Source organism: Gavialis gangeticus, unplaced genomic scaffold (assembly GCF_001723915.1).
Source record: "Gavialis gangeticus isolate Ggan-Ray unplaced genomic scaffold, GavGan_comp1, whole genome shotgun sequence".
Taxonomy (NCBI): domain Eukaryota; kingdom Metazoa; phylum Chordata; order Crocodylia; family Gavialidae; genus Gavialis; species Gavialis gangeticus.
The window spans coordinates 29,497,927-29,517,102 of NW_017728998.1; the positions used below are offsets into that span (position 1 = coordinate 29,497,927).

The 19,176-nt window shown below is 40.7% G+C and overlaps 1 protein-coding gene across 1 annotated transcript in view; it reads left to right on the forward strand.

The window, feature by feature from the left end:
- The window catches only part of LONP2 (lon peptidase 2, peroxisomal), a 109,180-nt gene extending 90,482 nt beyond the window's left edge, over nt 1–18,698 (forward strand). The window contains exons 12-15 of the mRNA XM_019505666.1: nt 1,932–2,074; nt 12,628–12,835; nt 14,343–14,533; nt 17,968–18,698. Coding sequence (XP_019361211.1) covers nt 1,932–2,074; nt 12,628–12,835; nt 14,343–14,533; nt 17,968–18,189 — 764 coding nt within the window. The 3' untranslated portion in view covers nt 18,190–18,698. The remainder of the gene's footprint in view (nt 1–1,931; nt 2,075–12,627; nt 12,836–14,342; nt 14,534–17,967) is intronic.
- Nucleotides 18,699–19,176: the final 478 nt, after the last annotated feature.

Sequence of the window (19,176 nt, forward strand, 5' to 3'; positions counted from 1 at the left end):
CTGATAATTAGGCAGCATAAATAGTTTTGATAGGTCCTCATCACCCTCCACAACAGTACTCGGACTCTGTCTTGCCAAAACCTGACAGCAGAGCTTGGGCAGATGCTCAGAAACCCTCAAAACCATCTACACTACCCAACTGCCCTAGCTCCACTCCCTCGCTCACCATGGGGCCTTAATCTGCCCCCCACACCGCTTCCCTCCCCCTTCACCCCTTCTTCCACAACAGCTGCTGGATGCTGCTCTCCATGCTTCCTAGCTGCATATCGGAATTGGGTTGGTATCAGCTGATACGGCCATCAGTATCGGCCCAAAAATTCTCTATCAGTGCACCCCTAGATTTGATGTAATTTTAAAATTGTTTCGCATAGTCTGGATGAGCATACACAAGCAGTTTGCAGGGCCTGAAATCCTGAGGTTTGAGGCCCTGCAAACTGCACGCAGCACACATGCACCCATTTGCCATGCTGTTATTTAGAAGCATGGTAGGTTTTTTTGACACTGACAGCCACGGAAAAAAAAGGTGAGGTGCGTGTGGCAGCAGCGTGTGGTGCCAGAAACTGGAGCCTGGCCTGCCAGAATCATGCTCTGGCTGCTGACCTGGCTCCAACCAGCTGGCTTTGTGCCACTGCTGCCCTGGGAGGCCCCTAGGACCCCAGGTAAGGCTGCTGGAGCCTGCTCTACCCCACCTAGGTTACTTTGCCATACACCAGAGTGTGCATGCAGAGGCATGCCCTGGGGACATATAGCAGTGGTACATACGTGCTGTTACTTGTGCAGGGGTGTATGTTTCCCATGGACATGGGTGCTTGTCAGGACGCACCCTGAGCCCAACTAGCCACTGTATAAAGCAGGGAAGTGGATTTTCTGAATGAAGGATTAAGCAGATTAATGCTTTTAACAGTGGCTTGAGAGAGAATCTGAGGAGTAAGCATTATTTGAGCATTCACGTGTTGCAGTAGGAATGGTGAGATGTGTTGGATCCATCTGAATGCCTATGATGTGAGAGAGCTAGCAGGTCAAGATCTCAGGAGCTCCAATTGCATTCCAGAAACAGCTTTCTTCTTTCTAGTGCCCCCAGTAGCAGGCTGCTCCTGTCCCTGACTGGCAGGTGTCAGTGCCTGAGCAGGCTGCTTGAAAGTTAGGAATAGAATCTGGATTGAGGTGAAGGAGAAGGGAAGCAAGAGCTACTGAGCAACAAATGACATAAAACTTGATTAGTATTTACTAAGCCAGATCATATTTAATGCAAACATAAGATAGGATAGTTGTGGCTGATGCAGGCAGGTAGGAAGAACATGTGGGTCCAAGACTAGCCAAAATATTCCAGCTTTATTCATTAGTGTTTCATGATAAGCATCACCATGAGATATTCAAGATCTTACCTCTTTGAGAAAGAGATTGGAATAGTATGTAGCATTGACCACGTTTACAAAGCACTGTTAAGAAAATCAACTTCTGTACCTCCACATTCAGGGCAGTGCTTCTACAAGTTGAACCCAAAGATCATATTTCACAAGTACTGTTATGTGTGAATTTTACGAAAATGTGAAAATCAAAGCAAACCTCATACATTTCGTTCTATAGATACCAAATATAAAGCATTAAACCATTTAGTTGTTGCAGTGCTTTTTTAATAGCATCTGTCTTGTCCTTGCTTCTGGATTAAGAGCCACTATAAAATATTTAAAGCTAATAGTGACATTTTAGAGCACACCATCTTGTTTAAAATGTTTTTTAAATCTAGCAAAACAAGATTTATGACAGACAGACATATAGTTTAGATTTGTTTATAAACTTCTCTGTGCTTCTTTTCTTTGAGAGTGAGTTTTCCTCTGGGCTCGTAAAGAATGTGTTAAAGTATGTATGTGTGTGTGAGAAATGCAATATGATGGGAAATGCCCTTCATTTAATTTTTTTTCTTCTTTTAGACAGCAGAGATCATGTCACAGAAGATGCAAAAACCGAGTCCATCAATGATACAGCTGATCTGGCCCTTCCACCTGAAATGCCAATTTTAATTGATTTCCATGCTTTGAAAGATATCCTGGGGCCACCTATGTATGAAATGGAGGTAACAGATTTCATTGTCTTCATTTCCAGCATTTCTTTCCATTCAAACTTGTCTATTGTGATTAGTTCTCCTATTCTTTTGCTGGTGACCCAAGTTTGTGTGGTTTTTATACCTCTTTTAAATCTGTCATTGATAGACATTGCTTCCTTCCCTTGACAAAGCCACCTCCCTCGCATCTTTTGATCTGGTCTGCTTGCAATAAGATTTATTTTTCCACCTAAAGAAATTCAGTAAGTATGTTAATTGGTTGTGTACAATAATGTAATAGTATGATTGCATGGTAGTAAAGTTTCCTGTGGCTGTAGTGAGGATGTGTTGTTTTTCTAATAGTTTTTTATAATTTTATTTTTACTCTCCTCAGGCAAGAAGCCCAAAGTAGAAGTCAAGTGTCTGGTCTCTGAGGCAGGAGCCATAAAATGAACCCATGCTCCTAATTAAAAACAGTCAGTGTTTTGTAGGTGTAAAAACCACCACTCCATTTTATGTCAGTAGTTCTCAGACGTCTTAAAATAACTTGACTCGTAGTTATCAAAAAAAATGTTGACCACCATAGCTTCCCCTCCTGTTCCATAAGGACTGCTTTCTTCCCTCATGATGGTCTGCTGTGACGGTATGCAACTACCACTGGTTCATCTTTGTGCATTACAGTCGTTTTCTCTTTCACCTCTTGAGCCAGGTAAACTGACTTTATAGCAGGTGGTGGTTATAGAACTCCTGCCCCTGGGGCAGGGAACTGGGCTTGATGATCTTCAAGGTCCTTTCCAGCCCTAACGTCTATGAAATCTATGAAAACCGTAAGTCAGTGTCCTGTACTGCAGAGAGGCAAGCAAACAGTGATGGATGTGAAACGCCCTGTTGGCTTCCTTCATTCTGGAGAGGGGAGAAGTGAAGGAGTCATCCCTAGGGGAAGTGGGAACAAGGATAAAAGAGGAAACTTACACAAAAGATGAGAAGCTTATTAGTGGTCTCCCTTTGACCTTCCTTTTCCTCTTCTTGGAATGTGAGGAGCAGACTCTGAAAGGGTTGCAGGGACTGGGGAGAAAAATGTATGGCATTAAAGTGTCCGTATCCTGTAACTTCCATAGAGGTTATTCCAGTTTGGAGCCAGTTCTAGAGTTGGCTCTCAGTTGGAATCAGCTGCAAACAGCTCTGTTTGCGGTTCGGATCTTTTTTGGCAATTTAAGCTTCTTCAAGTGTGTTAAAAGTTTTGATGTTTTTCATGGATAAATATTGGAAGTACATTTTTTAAAGTTTGGCATCTAATACCACAAGCATTAGATACAGTTGCATATTGATATGCAGTTGTGTTCCTATGTAAGTTTGGATAAATGGGTTGTTGGGGGAGGGGGGGATGTTTGTCTGTGTGTCGGGGGGTGAAGTGGGCGAATGTGTACACATGTTCTTTTGTGTGCAGTTGTTAAAACTTTTGCCTCTGCTCCCTTTCATGAATCTGCCAGCCTCCAACTTGGCCATATAAAAACTGGGTTTAATTTTTGTGTGACAAAAAGAAAATACATGGAAATCAGGTATCATAACCAACTAGAACTCTATAGAACTAGAAAGGAATCTAAAAGTTTAAGTCGTTAATCAGGCTGGAATGTGTATGTCTCTCTCTCTCTGTTTTCCATGTAATGCAATTTGAATTAAATGCAGATGTATCCTTGGTAAACATACAAGTTACTGCTTATGAAATAAACTAATAGTTAATGTAACTGAGAGATAATCATCTTCCAAGATAATGGATAATGTTCTTGGTTAGCAGTCATTAACCGTCTCGGGGTACGTAAGTATTAGGTGGGCTCCAGAATCTTTCTAGATACTTTGGTTCAGGTGTTTTTTGATTTTTATTATTTTAATTCCTCAAGTGGCCCCTTGACTTCTATAACAATGAAATTTTCTTTCTAATGAATTCTCTCAAATGACTCTGACTTCCTATGTAATAAGAAGTACAGTGCTTCTCAGAGAAATCATTCCATACTGGGTATGCCTGGTCAACCTACAGTGCATTTTTGTTTACCTGGCCTTGAGAGCTTCACCACTGACCTGCATTGTCATCTCTAATAAGATGAATAGGAATTGCCTTCACTGTCTCTAGGTCAGTTGGTGGCAATGAGGAATTGAAAATCTAAAGAGATTGGATGGATCTGCTCTCCCCCCTGCCACATAGCATAGCATACTTTTTAAAATAGGGCTATTTAAATAAAGTATCCCTATCATTGTAGCTGACATCTCCCAGTAGAGAGCGATAGAAGAGAATGTGGCTTGTAATTGTAGAATTAGTTAATTTGTAACAAAGAAACAGTCATTGCATAATGCCTTTAAATAACAAAACCTTGATTCCCTAGGGTGCCATAGGTGAGTAACTTCCCTGGAATAAATCCTTATAGTGAGGCTTTGGAACTACTTTTAACACCATCTTAAAAGCACAGCGTTGTGATGCATCCTAGCACAACATAGTCTTAGAGCTTTCAACCATTCCTCAAGTTTGGAAGTATTATATTACTCTTACTACATGTTCACGAGCCCCAGTTTGGAAGACTTATTGCCCTAAACACCCCTTGATTCAGTTTGGTTACTAAAACGTTCTCAATGTCAAATTGAAACCTCACCAGAAAAATTATTTCCTCTGCAGATGTGGAAATCTGAGGGTGGAGTGAGTAGAATGATAGAATACTGAATTGGGAAGGGAAGGCCATAATGCCATGGAAGTTGTCGCATACCATGGAAGGTGCATGGTTTTAGATACTAAAAATACATTGGGTTGCATATAAAAATGGTGGTCGCCTTCTGTATCCTGGCACTTTTGAAGGAAACATTATCTAAGACAATGATGTTACAACGACCTTTTGCATGGAAGAAAGTCTTGCTTGATTAGTCTTGCAAGGGGTGAAGATCAAGACTCTCCTGAGAAACAAGGTAGTTTTCAAATGTTAACAAATAATTTGAAAATATCTCAGATGCACACATTATGGCAGTAGTGATATTGTTGCCATGATGGTCCAGGAAATATCCAAGAGGCAAGGATTTTTGGGGTGGAATCGTTTAGTATCCTCAGTGCATGGTTGGGATAAACTTAGACAAGCTTTTGAGTGCAGTATGTATTTGTCAGCTACACTGATGTGAATCAGACATGCTGGAATTAAATGTGGGAATTCTGTTATCTTAAACATGGTGACACGAGCCAATATAGTGCTTGTTTGCATATTGACTCCTCAGAAGAATTTTTTTTTTTACATAAATATTTCTTCTCTTGAATGAGGGGAGGGAGGTGTTAGTGTGTAATGGCTTTTTAACTTTGCTTATTGTTTTTAAAACAGTATTTCTCTATTGTATTACTTCTAAACAGTTTTATCTGTTTTTGTTCTCTCTATAAAAAGTGATAGCTTAGTGCAGGGTTTGGCAAGGTTTTTGGGCAGAGTGCCAGTAACACCCGCAACCTCGATTTGTAAGATGTTGCCATGCCAAGGCAAATGGGGGGAACTGCAAGGGGCCCAATCCTTGTGGCAGCGTAGCTCCAGCCCCTTCCCCACTGCCCACCCCAAGGCACACGTGCCAAGCAAAATGCCTTCATGTGCCACCCTCTGGCACCCGTGCCAGAGGTTGCCTACCCCTGGCTTAGTGTTTCATGGAAAATGTTTTGAAGTAGGTTGTTTGTTTACGTTTAATCCTGTGTCTTGGCAGGAATCGTGAGTTCGTAATCAAAGAGAAAACAGCCTTGGGACTGAGTGTGGTTTTTTTAAAAAAAAAAGCTTTTTTCTGTGAAATAATAAAAAAACAGGTTTATTCTGATCTTTAAAGTTATTCCATGAGTGTATTCTACTTGAAAAGTAACAAGGGATAAAAGTCATTTTTGGCCAATGGTTGTTTTAAAATATAGAGGCTTCTAAGTGTGGGAAAGACATTAGCCGTGTAATATAAAAGATCAGTTTGTTTAGAATTACACTGTGTTGCTTTTTATTTCAAACTCTTTCTGTATCTGAAGACAACCTGCACAAATCCTACCCTCAGTTTTAACTGAGGAAGATTCTGAAGTTTGGTATACCACGGTTCACACGAGAGATTTAGATGCATAAAATATAGACATAATAGAATCTTAGATTGGTTCCAGTAAGTGAAGAGAAATATTTTATCTGGTTGTTAATCACGTCTTTAGTACAGCATACAGATGCATTTAAATTTCTTCAGCACATTAGTATTTTTTGAGCACATTATGACATTAATACTGTGTTGAGTACTATTTACTAGAGTTGGGTCCTGAGAAAATAGATTGCAGACTATCCTTTTGGTGGTAGTACTCAGTAACTAACACTCAGACTCTGGCCATTGAGGATCTAGCCCAGCATTCTTGGCACATTTAGACTGCTATTAAGCATGTGGAATAACTTTTTAGTGCATGCCAAAACACACAATCCCTGTTGTAGATCATTGGTAATAAACAGCAAAATGGAGGTGAATGTGAAAATGTTAGAGTACCGTATAATGAGAGAATAAAGCAGTCTAGTTATAGGGAATACTGACCAAGGGAAAGGCTGCTGCTTAATATTTACATCTTTTTGAAATCTCGCAGGCTCAAGCTCCAATTAAAACTTCAGTCAGAGGTCACATAAGTCTGAATCATGGTCTGATGCAGTCTCAACAACACAGTAGGAAAGTCACTGATCCAAACTAATTGAGACCAAAACTCAAATTGTTTGGCTAATGAAAAACATATTGAATGAGCATTGATACAAACCCCTTTCAGTTTGTTTCAACTTTTCCCGCAATTATTAGAACAGTTCTCTTTCTTTTAGTTCCATCTCTCACATTTATGCCACACGACATAATGGTTGATAGTACATCCTGCATTTGGATAATTGGCAGTCAGAGGAATACTATTATTTTGTTGCATGAAATAATTTTAAAATGTGAACAAGATGCTTTTGACCCATAAACGTTTGGAAAAATTGGCTATGGGATAATTAAGGAAAGTAGAGACTATCCCTGGCTGAAAAGAACCATTGGCTACTTAGAGTGCTGTAACCAGACAAGTTTTGAATGGGTTTCAAAACTGAAGCAATACTTACAAACACAAGAGTCAAGGTTATTGTTCTTTAGTCCAAATAGTTCTTTAATGTGCTATTCTTATTGTGTTGTTTTGCTACATCCTATTCATCTTTTTACTTTTATTCCTGTTACAGCCAGCAGTGTTGTTACAACAATAAGTTTTCTCAGTATCGTTCCCTGTGCTTTTGCCCATGTTGCCAGCGTAGAAATGAAGCAGGTAAAGTGCTGAAAAGGTCAGGATGTTTCAGGGGATCTGATAGTGCATCAATGGCAGTGCTCTTCTCTGGCCAACCTACTTACGCCCAGTGGGTGGAAGAAAGCCCCGGAGGGCAATGTATCAGTCTGATGGTCACGCTTAAGCCAAGTACTCCCAGAGCATTGCCCCTGTGAGTTCTTCCACCAGTATTTTTTTGAGCAAAGATTTAAGTGCTGGAGGGGTTTCCATACTTCTGCTTAATGCAAAGGACAGAGCTTAATTTTCTTGAACCCACACCTAGTCTTCACTCCCACTCTTGCTGGAAGGCAGCAGTCTATTGCATGAGGTTAGATTTTGGCTCCTGTGCTTTCCCCCCCATTTCTTTTCTTTTTCACATTTGAAACTGTGGGCAGTCTGCTAATGTTTCTTCTCCTTTAACTCTGCAGACAGTCAAAAAAGGAAAAAAAAATCTTCCATCTAAATGTTAAGACCTTTAATTTTTCACCCTGTCTACACGCCCAAAACCAATATAGTAATGGCTGTTAACCCGGTTATGCCCAGGCGGCTCAGAACACAGGTTGGTCTCATCTCTGCCTGGGATAGTTACCTTGAAGAGGAAGTTGATTTATGCAGTTGGCTTTCCTCTCCCTTTCCCACCTGAAATACCAGAGGAGGCCCAGCCACTTCTAAACAGATTTGCCATCAGCTGATTTCAGAGACTAATTAATTTGAGTTATTTTTGAAAGTGTATCTGTATCCTCATTTGAATTCCTTTGCCATTGAGTGAGGAAAAGGAGCAATTGTGAAGTGGCTAAAGTCTTTATCCACAAAGCAACCAAGCTTTATGTAGCTGTGTGATATTTTTAGGAAAAATGTAACAACCAGAATCAAATTCAGTTTAAAATTGTGTGGATTTAGCTTCCTACTCCCACTGTTCTGCCAATGGGCCTTATCCAGATCTGGATAGGACCCTCCTCCAGGAATATAGTGCAGGTAGTTTACCTCCCCTAGTCATGTCAGTGGTTAGCTTCTGCCAAAGGATGGTGGGTGAAAAGTAGGTGCCACTTGGGGTATCTGTTGTTGGAGACATGGTTTCTATTCCTAGATCTACCTACATTCATGTAATGCAATCTCTGTTACCTTGTTTGTAAACTCGGAAGAAGATGCTTATCTGAGCATGAGGGGAGGGTATGAGGCTTTGCTCAGGAATGAGGGTTATGAAGTATATGGAGTGTCAGTGCCAGCAAGTAGAACCACTGAGAACAGAACTCCCGTTTTCCTAGTCCCAGCAGTGTGCACCCTGGTTCACCTGCAAGTGATATGGGCAGCCTGTGTGGCACGTGGCAGGTCAGGGAGGGAGCAGAGTTGCACTTGGAGAGGATGCAGGCTGAATTTGTGGCAAGCCTGCAGAAAAGTTTGGCCCGTACTGCTGTAAAGAGAAGGCTAGTGGGGAGAAGTGCTCTTGCTTCATTGTGCAAGATTCTGCTTGAGATGCTTAAAGGCATGACTGAGCTGGTCAAAGGCATGAGTGTCACACAGCTGGTCTGTATCCAGAGCAAGAGAAATTAAATGTTGGAAAATTCTTAAGTACTTCAGGCCATGCAGAGATCAAATGATCCTTGGTTCTTTATTAGTTGAGTTGCCTTCTTGCTGTGGGAAGAAATACATTTGAAGTTGAGTATCCTCATACCAACTGAAGAGTAGTAGTATATTGTAGCTAAAGAATTTCAAGGATTGAAAGGCTTCCATTAGACTTCCATCCTGAAGAGTTTCCAGCAGAATCTGTTCTCCTGGTTCCTTTGAAGAATGCCAAATAAAGGAAATCAAGTTCCTTATGTACAAACCACATTCTAATAAAAGAAGCAACTATTCTTATTTAAACCATTTAACACAAGTGCAAACAGCATAACGTCTCTCCTCAGTCCAAAGTCACTAAGTCAGCATTTCCCAAGGTCGGTGTGCCACCATGTGGGGGTGAAGAAGGTTCCTAAGGGGGTAGTGCAGCTAAGAGCACTGCTTAAATGTGCAAATGCTGTGTATGTACAGAAGCATCAAACCACTGAAGCAGGGGGTGCAAGAGTGGCTGGCTCTACTATGGTAGAGTGTAAACCCCAGAAGTTTGGGAAACGCTGTGCTATGCCCTTGCATCCTACCAGTTTACGTCTTACATCCTGCAGGAGATGTAAGCAGGATGTAGTGCAGGAGCCAGTCTCAGGTAGCAGAGTTGTCTTTTACTCCACTTTACTGCCGTCTAGAGCACCTGGCAGCATCAGACAAAACATCACAAAACCAGAAAGAACAGCACCCTGCAAAGGAGCACGAGCATTTAAGTTTGCTTGTGTAAGGCAATCAAGTACCCAAATGTATGTTACTGTCTTACACTAACTCTTATTCTTACTCATGTGGAAGACAGCTTGTGTCATACCTTTGAGCTGGCTGCAACTGCATTGGAAACTGAACCAGCCTTTCATTGTACGTATCCTTTTGGCAGTAGCCAGTGGCATCGGTTGTAGAGTGAGCACTTGCTCACTTACAAAAAGGAAGTTGCTTTGCACTTTTGAAATTGGAAAGGGGACTTGGAAAGCTGAACATCAAGAAATTGTTGCATTTTCAAGTCTAATTGTATTTTTCTGAGGAGGTGGAGTGCATCCTGAATGCTGAATTGACAGGAGGAGTCCTGCTTTGTGAAATAAGCAGCATAACAGCCATTTCATCTTACTTAAATTGTTTAAAAATCCTGGATTTTTAATCACAAGGTTGAAGATTTTAATACATAAGAACTGTATTAACACCAAGTAAACCTGATACAAACTGTAATGATGCAACTGTATGATCCTTAGTGATCCAAGTAGTCCATGACCTTGTTGTTTCTTGTTGCAGAAAGTAAGGCTGTGAAACACCTGAGAGTATTTTAACAGCTATTGGGGCATTTTGATAGAAAAGACTGAAATACCTAATGGTCAAGGCAGAGCCAGATGACTTATTTCTACCTTTAGGTTTTTAAGACACTCTCCAGCCTGGTCTTTGGTGATCCTCCCCCTCTACGCGACGCTGGTCAGGCCACAGCTGGAGTATTGTGTCCAGTTCTGTGCGCCCCATTTCAAGAGGGATGTGGACAACATGGAGAGGGTCCAGAGGAGGGCCACCCGCATGATCCGGGGACAACAGGGCAGACCCTACAGTGAGAGACTGCGGGACCTGAACCTATTCAGCCTCCACAAGAGAAGGCTGAGGGGGGACCTGGTGACCGTCTATAAACTCACTAGGGGGGACCAGAAGGGTTTGGGGGAGACGCTGTTTCCCCTAGCGCCCGCTGGCATAACAAGGAGTAATGGGCACAAGTTGATGGAGAGGAGGTATAGATTGGACATCCGCAAGAACTACTTCACAGTTAGGGCGGCTAGGAGCTGGAACCAACTTCCAAGGGAAGTGGTGCTGGCCCCTACCCTGGGGGTCTTTAAGAAGAGGCTGGATGCCTACCTGGCTGGACTCATTTGAGTCCCGTTTCTCTTTTTGGGGTTTTTTGTTGTTCTCCCGCCCTGGCGGGGGGTCGGGCTAGAAGATCTACTAGGTCCCTTCCGACCCTTAATCTATGAATCTATGAATCTATGCGGTGGCAGGTAGCTTTGCTTCCTGAGAACATTTTCACACAAAATCAAAGCCTCTGACTCCATGGGTTTTGTGACTGAAGATGTGGAACCTCAGTCACTTTTCACAGGCAGGCTGGTTCCTATGGGCCAGCTGAGGTGGTTAAAGTTGAAACCATGTCATTTCAAGCCTTCTCTGAGAGGTGCGTCTTGCTGCTTCTGAATAGGGCTTTGTCTGGACTGGGCAGGTGTGTCCTACGAGGAATATGAACAGCACTTAACACCCAGACTGGAAGTCACAGAATATTGCATTCATAATTTGGTACAGACATCCTTCTGACACACTTACAGCTTGTTCTACATGGGGCTTAATAATTTCCACAATTTGTTTTCAAGTGGCAACCCTAAGAGGAGAGCAAATCTCTGAAAAGTGTTTCTTACACAAAGGTGTGCAGTATAGAATGAGAGCTCTTGGAGCTGAGAGAGCTGTCACCCTAAGTATTTGGTGACAGTACAGAAGGAGTTGGAGAGAGGGGAGATATTAACATGAAAAGGAAAATTGTATGCCTCCTTTATTTATTTTTTATTTCTTTAAATTTATACACTCAATCTCTACAAAAGAGCCCCTGTTCTTTTGCTGTAGGTACTGCATGATACAGAACAAAATCACAAAGATATCCCATATCCACTTTCTGGCCAGTAATAAATGCACAACCCAGTAATTGAAAACAATCTCCCAGAAGGGTCCTTCTGGCCTCTCTCAGGTCAGGAAAACAAATGAGCTCTGGACAGGAAAACCTGTCATGTCAGGTTCAATAAACAGAAGCCTTTTAGACTGGGCGTACCATTCCATACCAGAGGTGCCTCACAGGAGATCATCTTCTTCCCTCTCGTGTGATTTTAATTTGGGTATCTGCACTGCTCTCGCCAGTGGCTGGGTGACAAAGGGAGACAGGCAGTCTTTCAGATAAGTAGGCCACAGGCATTTAGTAGTTCCTGAAGGGCAGGGCCTTGTTCAGTAAAATCGCTGGGCAAACCATTTGTAATGAAAAATTTGTGACAAATTTTGTACTTTCTCTTGTCACACAGTCTGCTGGCATTGTAATATTCTTAGATGTGTTCACTGTTTGGAATTTACAGGGGTCTGCCGTGAGTAACATTTGTGCTGTGGTTAGTTGCATGTATAGTGATACTTTTCTCGTCATGTAACATAACACAAATTGCTGGTATTCCCTTTTGAATATTTTGACATTGGCTTTCGGATAATATTCAAGCTTAAAATTCAGTTCTAACAAAACTCTTTTGCCAGAATGGCCAGGTCAGATGTACCTGGGGCGTATGAAAAAAGTCAGGGAGCTCGTTTCCAACCTGGAACTAATATTTGAAGAAATGCATTTGCCGTTGAGTCAAAGTTTATTGATGTCAAAAGAAAGACTGGTATTGACCTTTGTAGACATGTCCATTTATATGCCATAGGCTAGAACTGCCATTATTCTCTATTCCTGGATTTTTCACATTTTGGAGAATTATTGCAGGATGGAATTAAACAGAAGACTGGAAACTTTCTCTAGGACTCAGGCCAAAGGGGTTATACATGCCTTCAGAAGAGCACAGAGAATTTTAGTATTATGAATGCTAATTAGGAGCTTTTAAACTCATAAAAATCTCACTAGCTCTCTATCTTGAAAATCTTGTTCTAACCTGAGCTGCTTTTTTTTTTTTTAAAGGTCTCTGAACGTTTAAGTCAACCAGGAGTAGCCATAGGCTTGGCTTGGACGCCCTTAGGCGGTGAGATCATGTTTGTAGAAGCAAGCCGCATGGATGGAGATGGTCAACTTACTTTAACGGGACAGCTGGGGGATGTCATGAAGGAATCAGCACATCTTGCAATTAGCTGGCTGCGCAGCAATGCGAAGAAATACCAGCTAACTAATGGTATGTGAAAAATGCGAGACAAGAATGTTGGTATAGACCTAAGACAACAGAGATGGATACCTATCAGTGACCACTAGCTGCAGAGATGCATATAAGTAATTGGTTTTAATTCCTATGGAGTACTTGAGTGTTTCCCTGATGCCTCAGAAATATGTTGTTGGGTTTTTAATAATGAATATTTAACATGAAAAGGTATTTTGCCTTTCTATTAAGCAGTTATTTAGTAAACAGAACTATATTTGCCTAAAAGGAAAAAAGGGCTGCTCTCCACTAAAGCTGAAGCAAACCAGCAGCTGAGTATATTTCATTTGTGCTTCTTTCTGTCCTGATTTCTGCTGAGCTCTGGCCACAGCTGAGGCTTCGGTTCAGTGTTCTGTTGGTGGCCTTAGTTTGTAAAATATCTATAGGGTTTAAAATGGTATGCTTTCCACTTTTCTCTTCATCCCTGAGAGTGTCATATTAAATCAAGGTAGTTGGAATCTGGACGTGAATTCCAGCCTTAGTCAAGGTAGAAGTTCCCACAGCACAGCTCCTCCACCCATTGCGTTCTCACTGTTTCTGTATTCAGCTTGTTTCTGGGGGCATACTCCATGTTTCTTGTTTGAGACACTGGTTCTTTCCCTGTCAGTTTTGTAGGAGTCTCTGCCTGCTTTTCAGGTGGAACTAGAAAAGGATACTCAAATGTTTACAGTGAGGCTTCATGGAAAACACAGTAGAAAGATTCCCAGCCAAGTTAAACTCAGAGCTCAGACCCTAATACTTCAATCTGGGTGAACTAAACTGGACTGAAAAGCATTTTTAGATCCAGGTTATAGATTTTACTGTGTGAATGGTATGTGGGGTTCAGAACCTGCACTGACTGCTGCAAAGTGCTCTTTTGCCACTAGTTCATTTTCACTCTTTTCTTTTCCCTTGCTAGCCCAGTTCTGTAATATTTGAGATGTAAAGGCCTCGGGGGCCTTATTTTATATTATTTCAATTTCCTATGGAAAAATAAACAGTTCAAAACCTTATGCTATACAGGTATAGACTACATGGCTGCCTTTAAATACGTGTGGGTTTTACTGTTGAACTATGCAGAAATATCATGTACCCATGAATAACCCAGATGGGCAAGCTAAAAATGTCAGTTCTCACATACTAAAGGGTAAGCTTAGTTTGTTGGCAAATATGCACTTTTTTGGGGGGATTTTGGTCTGTTCTTGAAGGATAGTAGTTGTCATCTTCCTACTTCTGATTGTTTTCTTAATCTCAACTTTGAATGCTTGAGCTCTTTAATAAAAGTAAATGTCTTCAATGGTAACTTATTCACAGTGATTTGTATTGTGTAGATAGATAGCAAACTGTGGGCATAACAAGCATTAGTTTTTTCTAAGATCCATGTGGTGTGCATTAATATACTGTCAAGTAATGGACTTGGTAAGAATGCTAGTTTTCCAGTGGTCTTTTTAGAACAAAGCCCAGGAACAACACAGGTTTGAATTTTCCACATTTTCTCCTCTTTGAGCTTCTGGAAGTTTTGATCTCCTTGACAACACCGACATCCATCTGCACTTCCCAGCTGGAGCTGTCACAAAAGATGGACCATCTGCTGGTGTAACCATAGTAACCTGTCTTGCCTCACTCTTCAGTGGGCGGTTGGTGCGTTCAGATGTAGCCATGACTGGAGAAATTACACTAAGAGGCCTTGTTCTTCCAGTAAGTATCATTTAGAAAAGCATTAACCTGTCTAAAGATATTTTCCTTTATGCTATCCATGATGAACTAATGTATCTAGGTGTAGCTCTGGTAACCTAGTTCCATCCTAGGTGGATCCTCCATTGTCTTGCAGTAGAATTGACACAGTTTCATGGAAACCAACACCTAGTTAACATCAAAGTGTACACTGTTACAGTTCCATGACTTAAGCTGATTTACATTTGTTAATAGTATCCCTTGTGTAGATGATTTCAGTGGGGAAGTAAGCTGAACGTAGTGGTGAAAAATAAATCCAGTTTATTTTCCAATAACTCCTACATTCAAAATATCAATTTACATTTACTAATTAGCCCTATTGTACTAGGTAAACTATTATGCCAAAAATGCTTACTGTGGTTACCACATACACATTTTTTGGCATCATAGTTGTGATGTAAGCCACTATAAAAGTTCTGCTTTAATGCATTTTTGCCCTTTACTACTGCTGATCACAGTGTAGAAAGAATATGGCTTTAATTAACCACAAGATCTTTATACACAGTTCAGTCCTTTATGAAGCTGAGTGATATTTACAACTACAGAAACCTCCTTAAGTCATTGGAACTAAGTACAGTTCAAAAACATCAATTATATAGTATTATGTGTGTATTACTATAGGTGTCTAGGAGCCCTAGTCATACATCAAGCCATACTGTAGTAGGTAAAGTGTAAACAGAACAATTACAGTCCTTGCCCCCAGAAAAAATGAGACGCTGCTGCTTGGTGCTATTATTGTAGCCTAACCCATTGTCAGTTTTTGTAGGAGTCATAGCAATTTTCAGGGTAATGAGAGCTCTTTAGACATTTTCCAGGGAACTGTTCAAAACCACTTTAAGTGGTTAAAGCATTGCATTATGTAGAGGAGATAATATATGTATTATATAAAAATATACATGAGGAATGTGTTCAGATCTTGCGCTGCGTTAATGCCAAAAGATATTACCTGTCAGCTGTGCTGGAAGCCCAAAAGTTGCTGGATCCAGGGATACTAGGACAGCAGTTCCTCAGGAGTCCATGGTGCTGCAGCTGTAGCAATAGCAGCTGGATATAGAAACTCCACAATGCTGCTGTACTTGCAGCAGCAGCAGCCCCTGGGGGCTTAGTCTTACCTGCCCTGCAGGATTCAAACCCCTCCTCCCCCACACACCATCTTTGTCACATGCATGCACTCACACAGAGCAGGGTTTTGTCCAGGGCACGCAACATGCTAGTTATGTCTCTGGCTGGGTATAATGCTGGTGCTGTTGCTCCTTTGTGCTGTACAGGCTTCTAGGCTTAGGAGGACCTTTGACCCTTTCCCTCTCACATGAAGCAATGTGAAGGTGTGAGATAATCTAAGGTCAGCATCATGGGCCAGTTAGAAGCAGGAGTCAACCATGTGATACTGAATGAGAGAAGGTGCAGATTAGGTTTTGAAAGTGAACACGGGCTTATGTTTAATGCAAATAACTGACCTGGGCAAAGTGATAGGCTAGAAGGATCACATCTGTGGAGTAATACAACATTTATTCATAACAGTAGGCTGGCTTGACTTCCAAAGCCTTTTAACACTGAAGAACAGGAGATTTGGCACAGTATAATGTTTTACTGGGCCAATATTAAATCAATTTGTGACAAAGCACTTGTCCATCCTTTCTAAAATTTGCAAACAGTTCTTCCTTCCATGTGATGGTCATATGGAGCAAGTACTATGGTAGGCAGCAAGCACTGACAGAACAAGGGCTCCTTTGTTTGATATTAAAGAGGATTCTTTAATATCAGAGCAAAGAACTAATGAATCCTGTGTTCTGCCCTTGCTTTAACAAAGGAGGGCCTTTTCTTTTTTAAACATTATGATTTTAGGATTCTAGAGTGCTCCACTTTGTGGTCACTTAATTTTTTAAAATTAAAAAGTGCCTGAGTAATAAATGGCTTGATTTGTATCCAGGGAATCTCTTCTATATGCTTCTTAAACATCTGCTCTACAGCACCCTGGGATAAATAAAAGTTGCTCCATTTAAGCTACACCAAAGAACAGCAGGTAGGACTTTGGTTATGTAAGAAAAGCCAGGTAAAATTCTCACGTTTTGGAAAAAGACAAAATTAAAATGTTCTTAAAGTTCTGACAACGAAATAAAACTTTTCAGTTTTTTTTCACTTTTGGCTTGATGTGACCGTTGGCTGATTTGCTGGAATGCCTGGTCCTTCCTTTTGTATGGATTAGTCCCCCCCCCCATAATGTATATATTTAGATGCCACAATATCACAATAATGGGAGCCTGGAGAATGATCACAAGGCACCTTAAAAACAAACTCCCCTGATGCACAATAGCAGCGGAGCAGGACAAAGGTTACCAACTTTGTCCCAGACCAAGTGTTTTCATTTAACTCAATAACCTGAGCTGGCCTGACAAAACCAGATTTGTTTTTTTAAGGAAATAACACCATACAACCCACTATATACCAACACTACTGCAAACATTGGAGAAATACTAACCAACTCTACTTACTTATGCAGACAATAGAATAACCAAATACAGATATGTGCTTGAAGCTTGCATGGGTCTTATGTGCCAGGGTTCTTAGGAAAAGAAATAAGGAAGTCAAGGTGTGAACTTTGTGGTGGTGGATCTCTGAATTTGTGATACAGGATAACCTCATAAATCCAGATATCAAACATCCAGCATTTCCCCACCACTCTGAGACTGACCACTGCTCCCCACCCCCCTGCCGCTGCCCCTGCTCTGCAACCAGCTGCTGCACCGGTTCCAAAAGTCTGGCATTTCTAAATTTCCAGCAGGTGCTCGGTCCCAAGCATGATAGATTTGAGGTTATACTGTATCTGCAACTTGGGAACCCTGGTTCTGATATGAGTCACAGAATATCAGCCAGGCAACTACTTAATGATGTATAAACAGAATTTTTTTGGAAGTTTAGCATAGGAATCAATCAGAATCATAGGAAAGAATATTTCAGGTCTTGTCCCATTAGTTTGATATGAACCTTAAGTTTTTAGAAGCATTTCTTTTGCTCTCACCTGGCAAAGGTAACAAGCTCTCCCTTGTTTGAGATTCTTGCACTTTATTGCCAAAGAGCATCATAACTTAAACTGCAGTACTTTTATCTTGTTATGCTCTTAAGCCAGAGCTGAAAATGTTTCAAATAAAAAACTGTACATGCTATTTATATAGGGAGTGGGAAGGTTTTGTACTTAGGTCTAGTATCCTATCTTATTTGCTTTAGATCAGGGGTTCCCAGCAGGCAGCTGGTAAATATGGAAGGGGGTATGCAATAAGAAAGTTTGGGAACCTCTGCTTTAGAGAAATTAAAAGTAGCAACCTGAATGTCCTTCATGTCTTTGGTGAAAGAAACACATACCTAAATAACTTTCCTTTTCCCAATTGTGTTTTTAATAGGTTGGGGGAATTAAGGACAAAGTCCTAGCAGCACATAGAGCTGGATTGAAGAGAATCATCATTCCACAAAGAAATGAAAAAGATCTGGAAGGGATTGCAGTGAATGTGCGGCAGGATTTGACTTTTGTTATGGCAAGCTGCCTTGATGAAGTTCTTAATGCAGCATTTGATGGGGGATTTTCAGCCAAGACCGCACTTGAGCATTTAAATAGTAAACTTTAAAAACAGATTACCTGCATATGAAAATTTAGAAGCTGATCAATTTTCCAATTGCAAGTGATAAAAAAAGGTGCACAGCATGGGAACAGTAATTAAGGCTAACAGTGATATGCAGGAACTCAACTCAGTCTTCAGTTGGGCTACTAGTATTAGAGTGGATTTGTACCCATCTACCACATAAATTTAATATATGCAACTTGTGCACCCAAGTAGATAGTGACATTTTTCAAAAGGCTTGAATGGTTTGCCCTACTTCTCTGCAAGTTCAGTTGTATATTGACACCTTCTAAATTCACTTTTCTAAACTTAACTTTTCTAAGTTAAACTTATTTCCAATTATTTTGGGTATGGACAATCACAAAAATCTGTTCTTGAAGAGTAAAACAATTTTACAGAAAAATTTGAAAGTTTATTAGGCATTTCTGCAAGGATTTCTAAACTAAAGATTAAGTCACAAAATAAGAATTTTTCAAAGGAAAGATAAAAATAAAGCAAAAAATCAGTCTCCTTCACTCTGCTCAGATTTCCTTCATTTAAAACTTTCTTTTAACACTCCCCCGTTGTTCATAGGACTTGCAATACCAGTTACAGCAATAAGCCAACTTTAATGAGTATACATAAAAACTATTCCAAAAAGACACCCCACCAGCTGAAAGGCAATTTCTTGAATATTATGAAACAAAAATATCCAACATGAAAATAACTGAAGTGTAGTATGGATAAGTTTAGCTACAGAAAAAGAACTTATCGTTTCTTCAAATGCAGATCAGTAAAAATATTTACTACTGTTTAAATATTTGTGGAATAGCTTAGGAGAAAAGCCAGTAGATATTAAGTTCATATAGATGGTGATCATACTCAGAAATTACACAAAACACACAAGTTACAATCACTTAATGAACACCTGCCGAATAAAGGTGCTGCTAGAAGGTAAGAAGAACAGTTAACCAGTGTCAGAAGGAAAGAGATGCTGACAGCAAGTCCAAATCC